The sequence below is a fragment of the Dipodomys ordii genome, unplaced genomic scaffold, assembly GCF_000151885.1.
Source record: "Dipodomys ordii isolate 6190 unplaced genomic scaffold, Dord_2.0 Scaffold13, whole genome shotgun sequence".
Lineage (NCBI taxonomy): Eukaryota > Metazoa > Chordata > Mammalia > Rodentia > Heteromyidae > Dipodomys > Dipodomys ordii.
Window position 1 is genome coordinate 16,890,901 of NW_012267229.1, and position 10,128 is coordinate 16,901,028.

General features: G+C 47.8%; 1 protein-coding gene across 7 annotated transcripts in view; it reads left to right on the plus strand.

Annotated features, from left to right (window-relative positions):
* Dlgap4 (discs, large (Drosophila) homolog-associated protein 4) overlaps window positions 1–9,730 on the plus strand; it is a 69,121-nt gene extending 59,391 nt beyond the window's left edge. For 5 of the 7 annotated variants that reach the window (XM_013010929.1, XM_013010931.1, XM_013010933.1 and 2 more), the window contains 3 exons: window positions 6,216–6,307; window positions 8,342–8,497; window positions 9,276–9,700. In XM_013010929.1, coding sequence (XP_012866383.1) covers window positions 6,216–6,307; window positions 8,342–8,497; window positions 9,276–9,494 — 467 coding nt within the window. In that variant the 3' untranslated portion in view covers window positions 9,495–9,700. Of the gene's footprint in view, window positions 1–6,215; window positions 6,308–8,341; window positions 8,498–9,275 lie in introns of all 7 variants that reach the window. The other 2 variants (XM_013010930.1, XM_013010936.1) reach the window with 1 other exon arrangement.
* Window positions 9,731–10,128: the final 398 nt, after the last annotated feature.

A 10,128-nucleotide genomic window follows, 5' to 3' on the forward strand; every position in this document is an offset into this window, starting at 1 on the left:
TTTTTCTGCTTATGTGGTGCTGAGGAATCGAACCCAGGGCCTCATGCATGCAAGGCAAGCACTCTACCACTGAGCCACCTTCCCAGCCCCTCAAAAATTTTTTAATAACAAAATAAAAGCCTCTGTGAGGAATGTTGCCGTGATCTTTCATAGACAAGATTTTGCTTGCCTACATGTTTTTACTGCTTTTTTTAGTATATACCTAGGAGTTGAGCTTTCTAGGTCATATATTTCTATATTTACTTTTTCCATTCTTTCTCCATTTTTTTCCAGTAAAACTAAATAACATAAAATTTTCCTTTTTAGCTTTGTTGTTTGGAGGGGCCTTGCTGGGGAGACACCCAGGGCTGCACACTTGGCTAAGAAGGCATTACCAGGGCTCTGCATCACTGCCGGAAGTCATTTTCTGGATCAGTTCCATGGTGTTGGTTGCATTCATGATGTTATGCAACCCTCCACAACTATTTCCAAACTTTTTTTTCTTTATTTTAATATCTGTGCACCTGGGGGTTTGATCTCAGGGCTGGAACATTGTCCCTGAGCTTTTTTTGCTCAAGGTTAGTGCTTTACCACTTGAACCACAGCTCCACTTCCAGCTTTTTTGCTTAATTGAAGATAACTGTCTTACAGACTTTGCTGCCCAGGCTGTCTTCAAACCATGATCCTCAGATCTCACCCTCCTAGGTAGCTAGAAGAAAGGGCATGAGCTGCCAGTACCCAGCTATTTTGTATCTTTTGTGTGGTGTTGGATTGTGTGTGTGTGTGTGTGTGTGTAATCTTTAGAGAAATATGCAAGTTCTTTGTTGGTTTATTCCTTCTGGGGCACTGTCTTGGTATGTAGCCAAGGCTGAACGGAAACTTGTGATCCTCTCATCTCTGCTGTAAGCTCAGCCCTCAGAACTACTCTCAGCTTATTGGACCATTTTTAAATTGGATCACTTGTCCTTTCATTGTCGGCTTAAGAGTATTTTATATACTGTAGAAACTAGACCCTTCTCTTTGATTTGCAAATATTTTCCTCCATTCTCTGGTTTTCTGCTTATTTTCATGGTAGTATCCTTTATCACACTTTTTTTTTTTCTGTCATGGGGCTTGAACTCAGGGCCTGAGTGCTATCCCTGAGCTTTATTGCTCAAGGCTAGTCATCTACCACTTTGTGTCACCACACCACTTCAATTTTCTGGTGGTTAATTGGAAATGAGTCTCATGGACTTTTCCTGCCTGGGCCAGCTTTGAACTGCAATCCTCAGATTCTAGCCTCCTGAATAGCTAGCATTACAGGTGAGAACCACCAGTACCCAGCTTTTACACACATTTTTAATTTTGCTCAAATTCAATTTATTTTTCTAATCATGTTTGTGTTCCCAACATATTCTAAAATAAAGAACATATTTTAATTTGATAAAAATGAAAGCTGGGTGCCGGTGGCTCACGCCTATAATCCTAGCTACTCAGGAGACTGAGATCTGAAAATCATATGGTTCAAAGCCACCCTGGGAAGAAAAGTTTGTGGGACACTTATCTCCAATAAACCACCAGAAAACCAGAAGTGGTGCTGTGACTCAAGTGGTAGAGTGCTCACCCTGAGCTGAAGAGCTCAGGGACAATGCCCAGGCTCAGAAGCCTCACAACCCACCAGAAAAAAAAAAATTAAAATGAGTCCAGGCCCTAGTGGCTCATGCTATAATCCAAGCTACTCAGGAGGCTGAGATTGGAGGATCTCAGTTCAAAGTCAGCCCAGGCAGGAAAGTCCCTGAGACTCTTTATCTCCAATGAAGCATCAGAAAACCAGAAGTGGCGCTGTGGCTCAAGTGGCAGAGCACTAGCTTGAGCTGAAGAACTCGGGGCCAAGCCTGGGCCCAGAGTACAAGCCCATGACCGACCAAAAAGCTAAATAAAATGAGGATAAACATGGTGGAGGTACTAAGAAGCTGACCTGCAGCTCAACTGGGCAGGACTTGTTGAAAGTGGCTCCCATGGACAGCTCCTAGACAAAATAAAAACCTTACCAAGAGGCTGGGAAGGTGGCTTGATGTAGATGGCTTGCCTAGCACGCATGAGGCCCTGGGTTTGATTCCTCAGTACCCCCCACACAGAAAAAGCCAGAAGTGGCGCTGTGGTAGAGTGCTAGCTTTAAATAAAAGAAGCTCAGGGATAGTGCCCAGGCCCTGAGTTCATGCCCCAGGACTGACAATATGTATATATGTATGTGTATATATATATATATATATATATATACACATACACACATATATATATGTATATATATATACATATATATATATATATATATAAAGATTATGAAGAAAACAAAGGACACTAATATGCAGTTACCAATATCAAATTTCTGTGCCAGGCGTGATGGCACACACCTATAATCCCAGCACTCAAGAGGTAGAAGAATTAAGGTGACAAGTTTCAGGCCAGCCTAGACTTCCCTTCAGGAAGGAAAGAAAATTCTTTTTTTTTTTCCCCCGGTCGTGGGGCCTGTGAACTCTGGGCCTGGGCGCTGTCCCTCAGCTCTTCAGCTCAAGGCTAGCACTCTACCACTTGAGCCACAGCGCCACTTCTGGCTTTTTTCTTTTTGCTTATGTGGTGCTGAGGAATCGAACCCAGGGCCTCAGGCATGCAAGGCAAGTGCTCTACCACTGAGAAACCTTCTCAGCCCGAGATAAGAGTTTTATGAGATTTCCTGCCCAGGCTGGCTTTGAACCATGAACCTCAGATCTCAGCCTCCTGAGTAACTAGAATTACAGTTGTGAGGCACCAGAGCCTGGCTCTTGTACATGTTCACAGTTATTTTAAAGTAATTCATATCTGTATCTCCAGGAGGTTTTTTGTTTTGATATGTAGTTGTTTGATTTTCTCACCTAGTGTACTTGGTAGTTTTTATTCAGTGTCAGTCTGTGTATAAAAACTAAAGAAGCCGGGTGCCAGTGGCTCACACCTGGAATCCTAGCTACTCAGGGGGCTGAGATCTGAGGATCACGGTTCAAAGCCAGCCTGGGCAGGAAAGTCTGTGAGCTCTTATTTCCAATAAACCACTAGAAAACCGGAAGTGGTGCTGTGGCTCAAGCGGTAGAGCGCTTGCCTTGAGCTGAAGAGTGTAGGTACAGTGCCAAGCCCAGAGTTCAAGCCCCACGACCAACCCAAAAAAAAAGGTTCAGAGCAGCACAGACAGAAAGGTCCATTATAGTTGGTCTCCAAAAAAACAGCAAAAGGCACTAGAGAGATGACTCAAGTGGTTGAGGACCCTAAGTTCAAAACAGTATTGCCTTAAAAAAGCCTAGAAATAATTTAAAGCTGGAGATGATTTTCTGCTGTATAAGAAAGGATGAATTTTTGTTTTTTGCAGGCAAATTAGAATAGTCAGATCAGTTAATGGGATTGAGCATATTGAGAGCTGGGATTTTGTGACAGATTATCTTTGTGTGTGTGTGCTAGTACTAGGGCTGGTGGTACTGGGTACTCAGGGTCTGGGCATTTTCCTTGAGCTCTTTTTGCTCAAAGCTAGCACTCTACTACTTGACTCACACCTCCACTTCCAGCTTTTTGTGGTAGTTGGAGGTAGGAGTCTCACAGACTTCTTCACCAGGTTGGCTTTGAACCATGATCCTCAGATCTCAGCATTCAGAGTAGCTAAGATTACAGGTATGAGCCTGTGGCACCCAGGGACAGTTTATCTCTTTTGTAATTTCCCCTTAGTCCCAGGATGCATCCTTCCTGCAGTCCCAGGGAGAACTGTAGTATTACCGAGGCCCTCATCCATGGCAGATCCTGAGCTCCAACTCTCCTCACATACATCTGAAAACTGCTTTAGTCTTTGCTCCATTGAATGTGCTTCCCTGGATGTTTCCAGTGCTGGGTCTCCCTTGGTGTAACTCTAAATTCCAGATATTAAATCTGAATTCCAGATTTAATGTCTTGTTAGCTTGTCTTTTTAAAATAAGATTTAGGGCTGGGAAGGTGGCTCAGTGGTAGACTGCTTGACTCGCATGCATGAGGCCCTGGGTTCAATTCCTTAGCACCACATAAGCAGAAAAAAAACCACAAGTGGTGCTGTGGCTCAAGTGGTAGAGCCTTGAGCTGAAGAGCTGAGGGACAGCGCCCAGGCCCAGAGTTCAAGCCCCACGGCTGACAAAAAAATAAATAAAATAAGATTTATTTAAATAAATTTATTTAAATGAAATAAGATTTATGCCTTCCTCTTTTGGGGGGTGTTGAAGGGGATAGGCAGTACTTGAGATTTGAACTCAGAGGCTTGTCACTTGGTTGGCTAGTACTCTACCACTTGAGCCATGTCTCCAGCTCTCGTTTTTTGCTAGTTAATTGGCAATGGAGTCTCATGGACTTTACTCCCTAGACTGGTCTTGAACCAAGATTCTCTAGATCTCAGCTTCCTGAATAGCTAGGATTGCAAGTGTGAACCAGTGGCACCCAGTTTTATTCTTTTCTCTTTAAGTGCCATATTAGCTATAAATTATAAGTAATTTCCACTGTGATTTCTTTGATCATTTTATTTAGACAAGTGTGTTTTTGTTTGTAACACACACACGGAGGTTTATTACATTTTCATAATTTTATTTTTTAAATAGTTGTACAAAGAGGTTTTAATTCAGCTAGTCATTATGAATATAATGCCTCTTTCTCCCTCATCTTTCCCCATCCATACATACATACTAGGTTTCTAACCTATTTAAGTTACTGCTGCAAAACATTCTGTGTATGACTGGTTCTTTAAGATTTATCCTATTTCTTTTTTTTTTTTTTGGGGGGGGGGTCCAGTCATGGGCCTTAATTCTGGGCCTGGGCCCTGTCCCTCAGCTCTTCAGCTCAAGGCTAGCACTCTACCACTTGAGCCACAGCGCAACTTCCGGCTTTTTTTTTTTTCTTATGTGGTGCTGAGGAATTGAACCCAGGGCCTCATACATGCAAGGCAAGTGCTCTACCACTGAGCCATCTTCCCAGCCCCAGATTTATCCTATTTCTTATGGCTGAAAAGTCTGTTTCATTGACTGTGCCATGTTGTTATTAGATGCTTATAAGTTAGGAAATTTATAAGCAAATTGAACCGCTTATCAGTGTTTACATCTAGATTTGTACTTGAGTCCATTCTAACATTAGTATAGCTATATTAGTATTCTTTTTTTTTTTCTTCTTCTTCTTTTTAATGCTGGTTCTGGGGTTTGAATTCAGGGCCTGGTTACTGTCCCTGAACTTATTTGTTCAAGGTTAGCACTAAACCATTTGAACCACAATTCCACTTCCAGTTTGTTTTTGTTTTTGTTTTTGTTTTGTTTTTTTGTAGTTAATTAGAGATAAGAGTCTCATGGATTTTCCTGCATGGTCTGACTTTGAACTGTGATCCTCAGAGCTCAACCTCCTGAGTAACTAGGATTACAGGTGTGAGTCACTGTGCCCAGTTTTTTTTGTTTTTGTTTTTGGCCAGTTCTGGGGCTTGAACTCTGGGCCTGAGCTGTGTCTCTGAGCTTCTTTAGCTTAAGGCTAGTACTCTACTACTTGAGCTACAGCTCCAGTTCCAGCTTTTTCTAAGTAGTTTATTGGAGATAAGTCTCACTTTTTGTTTTTTGAGCAGAATCTCACCTGGAGCCCAAGACTGGTCTCAAATTCAAAATCTTCCTGCCTTAGCTTCCCAAGTGCTGGTATTACAGATGGGGGCCATCTGGTCTTTATTTCTTCTTTTCAACTTTTGTTCTTCTGAAATTTTTTTCCATTATAGCTCAGTTTTCTAATCACCATAAAAATGTCATTAGGAACTAGAGGTGGCATCTACTTTTACCTGCATTGTTTGAATTTTTCCCAATAAGAATGGATTAATGGCTGAGCACCGGTGGCTCACACCTGTATCCTAGCTACTCAGGAGGCTGAGATCTGGGGATCGAGGTTCAAAGCCAGCCTGGGCAGGAAAGTCTGTCAGACGCTTATCTCCAGTTAACCACCAGAAAACCAGAGTTGGCTCTGTGGCTCAAGTGGTAGAGTGCTTGTCTTGAGCTAATAGAGTGAGGGACAGAGTCCAGGCCCAGAGTTCAAGCCCCACGACCAACCAAAAAAAAAAATATATATGGCTTAATGTGTAAACAAAATGAAGACCTGGTCCCATCACCAAATGATAATGACACGTTATTCTGCCCACCCTTCACCCCAGCAAACCCTGTGCTCTGCTCAGCTGTTCTTTTTCTACCTCTCTTGCTCAGTCTTAGGAAAGGTCCTCAGTGCTGTGGGCAGTGCCCAGCTCCTGATGTCCCAGAAATTCCAGCAGTTCCGGGGCCTCTGTGAGCAGAACTTGGTAAGTGTGACTCTTCTTCCTCCATATAGGGCTCCAGCTGGCCAGGCTCTGCCAGCTGGCCCCTTGCAGCCCACAGGACCTCCTCCATAGATGGGGTGGTGCTGCTTCCTCCAGGCACTGGAATATGGCAGTACTAGCCCGTGAGAGAGCTGCCCGGGCCCTCCCGAAATAGAGCCTTGAAGCCGGTGTAAAGTAGCCCCATGAAAGGTGAAGTCAGCCTTTATCTGTTTTTATGGTACTGTGGTTTCAAATCAGTCTTGTGCTTGGTAGACAGGCACTCTGCCACTTGAGCCACACACCTCCAATCCTTTTTGCATTATTTTTAAATGGTCTTGTGGGGTTTAGGTGGTGGTGGTGGTGGTTGTGTGTGTGTGTGTGTGTGTGTGTTTTAATTGATCTTGGCCAGCTTCTTGTGGGGTGGTGGTGGTAGGGTGTGTGTGTGTGTGTGTGTGTGTGTGTGTGTGTGTGTGTGTGTGTGTGGGGTGGTGGTGGTAGGGTGTGTGTGTGTGTGTGTGTGTGTGTGTGTGTGTGTGTGTGTGTGTGTGTGTGTGTGTGTGTGTGTTTTAATTGATCTTGGCCTGCTTGGACCATACTCCTCCTATCTTCTTTTCCCATGTAACATGGATGACACGCCACAAGACCTACATATTGTTTAAGATGAGGTCTCCCTTTTTACCCTGGGCTAATCTTGAGCCATAACCTTTCTGATCTCTACTTTCTGAGTAGCTGGGATTATAGGTTTGAGCTCCACTTGTGCTCTGGGCTTGTCCTGCCTTATTTAAGTAGTCTGTATCCTAGAGGACACTCAAGATAAGAACTAAATAAAACATCACCACTCGGTTAGTGGGCTTTCTTCTCTTTCCCTCTGCCAGGGCCAGAAGCAGAGTCAAGTCTCTGGCAGTATTTCCCGCAGAAAGAATCTCTCTGCTAGCCAGGACTGTGAGTTCCTGCAGCAAGGACAGTGGCAAGATCACCTCCAGGGCCTGGAGGCTCAGGGAGCTTTTGTTGTCAGGGAACAGAAGGTCCGCACCGCGGCCCGCCTCACTCCAGAGTATGCTTCCTCCCTGTAAAATGCGAGCCTTGCTTGCCTGCCTGACATATGTGGAAACTGGAGGTCTTTGGGTATTGTGTTTCGTTGTTGTTTTTTTACCCCAGCCCTCTGCTGGTGGCTCTGGCAGTGGCCTCTGCGCATGTGTGCAGGGCCTGTTCTCACGAGGGCACATTTCCAAGGAGGCCTGCCACCCATACTGGTATTGACCAGGAACTGGCTTTATTCCCCTCCCCCCCCCACACACACACAAATACACAGATCCTGACCTGGACCTGGGAACAAAAGAGCAGGCCTCAGCCAGGCCTCAGTGGCTTACACCTATAATCCTCGCCACTCAGGAGGCTGAGATCTGAGAATCAAGGTATAGAGCCAGCCCAAGCAGAAGGGGGAAAAGAAAGACCCACAAGACTCATCTCCAATTAGGCAACAAAAACTCTGAAGTGAAGAAGGTGTGGCTCATGTGGTAGAGGGCCAGCTATGAACAAGGGCCCCGAGTTCAAGTCCCTGTGTTGGCAGGGGAAAAAAAAAAAGAATAGGACTGAGCCTCAAAGGTCCCAATTCAGCTAGGCACCAGTGCTTCATACCTGTAATCCTACCAATTCAGGAGGTCTAAGATGTGAGGATTGCAGTTCAAAGCCAGCCCAGGCACAAAAGTTCATGGGAGGGCTGGGAATGTGGCTTAGTGGTACAGTGCTTGCCTAGCATGCATGAAGCGTTGAATTCGATTCCTCAGTACCACATACACAGAAAAAGCTAGAAGTGGCGCTGTGTCTCAAGAGGTACAGCGCTAGCCTTGAGCACAGAGAGGCTCAAGGACAGTGCCCAGGCCCTGAGTTCATGCTCCAGGACCAGCACCTCCCTCCCCTCCGGCCCCCCAAAAAAGAGTCTCAATCTAGTGCCAGCAGGACTAGGTACCGTGCACAAGGCAGGGGTGAGATTAGCTTGTGCCTGGGTGGCCCCACTGATCTCCGTGTGCCCCACAGAACCCTGACGCCAACCCACGTCCAACAGCCCAGGACCTGGCAGGGTTCTGGGACCTGCTTCAGCTGTCCATCGAGGACATCAGCATGAAGTTCGATGAACTCTACCACCTCAAGGCCAACAGCTGGCAGCTGGTGGAGCCCCCGGAGAAGAGGAAGGTGAGCATGGAGCAGTGCGGAGGGGAAGTCCAGGGACAAATTCCTGGTCGGCAATAACGCTGCCCACATCGGTCAGTGCTGCTTGGCTCCCTTCTCCATATGTCGTCTTTGAGCTGGGGCTCACGTCCATCTTTGTGCGGGGTCCATGCCTGGCACGCGTCCAGCATGCCACTCGCTGTGTAGTGGAAGGCTGCGTGGAAGCATGCCCTCCCGCCCTGCATGTCCAGAAGGGGGAGGGGTGGTCACGGGAGACCTGCCCACGGGCACCAGCAGAGGCAGCAACATGGGCCCTCCTCCCAGGGCTATGCTGCCAGGGTACTGGGGTTTGGACCCAGCTCAGCCTCCTTGTGGCCCAGCCCTGAGGCTCAGGACTCCTGCTCTATGCCAGGGGCACCTTCGGGCTCTGATAGGGCAGCATGTGAAATGTGACCAGGGAGGCAGAGCCCTAAATGTAAGTTACCTGTCGGGCTGGGTGACTGCCTAGCTCCTGCCTGCGGCTCAGGCTCCCCCGGGCCTGGGTGGGAGCAGGGGTGGGGATGCGATCTGTCTGTCCCCTCCCGTTAGGCTGAGGTAGCTTCTGAGCTTGCTTTCTGCCCCCTGCCTGCGCTCCGCCCACCGTCATTGCTTCTGTGGCCTCCTGCCTCCCACTCGTGTTGCCTGTGCCGGGTGTGGGGAGGCGGGGCGGGAGACGCGGCTGCCAGCCTGTAGCAGGGGGTAGTGCCACAGGAAGCGTGGCGCCTTTATTTTATTTCCCTACCCTCTTCGCTATCTCCTAAAGGAAGAGAAGAAGCCACCCCCTCCAGTCCCAAAGAAGCCAGCCAAGTCCAAGCCGGCCATGAGCCGCGACAAGGCCTCGGACGCGGGGGACAAGCAGCGGCAGGAGGCCCGCAAGAGACTCCTGGCGGCCAAGCGGGCGGCGTCTGTGCGGCAGAACTCGGCCACAGAGAGCGCGGACAGCATCGAGATCTACGTCCCCGAGGCCCAGACCAGGCTCTGAGACCCGGCAGGAGGAAGCAAAGCGACTTCAAATCATTAAACAACACACGCAAGAACGGAATGCGAACGGCACGGAATTTTCTCAACCTCTAGTGTGGTGGTTCTCTCTAGAGACCCTGAGCCAACTTTTCAAATTGACGCATACAAGGGCTCACCATTTGGCTTTCTTGGGTCCCTCCGAGCTATAGGTTCTGGAGACTTCTCACACACAGAAAAACGTCCACCGAAACCACAAAACGAAAAAACGTCCACCGAAACCACAAAACGAAAACCTTTCTCTCCCTCTGGCTGGCCCTGGGGACCAGACAGCCGCACTTCGGCAGCTCCCGGCCCGGCTCCACATGCAGTCAGTCTTTTTACTTGTTCTGTCCGAGGAGAACTTCCACTCGCGTGTTTACAAGACGCCGACCGTCCAAGGGCAGCCTCGGGGCCCCTGCCGAGCCCCCCCTTTCCCCCAGCGCCCCCCCTCCCGCCCCGCAGTTTGCGTTCTCACCTTTTCCTTTTCCCTTCAGAGCTCACACAGGGGTCACCAGCATGGCCAGCGGCTTTCTAGTTCCCAGCCCTGTGGGGTTGAGAGTCCAGAGGACAGACAGATGGACACGCATCCTCCCCTCCCCTCCCCGACCCCACCAAGT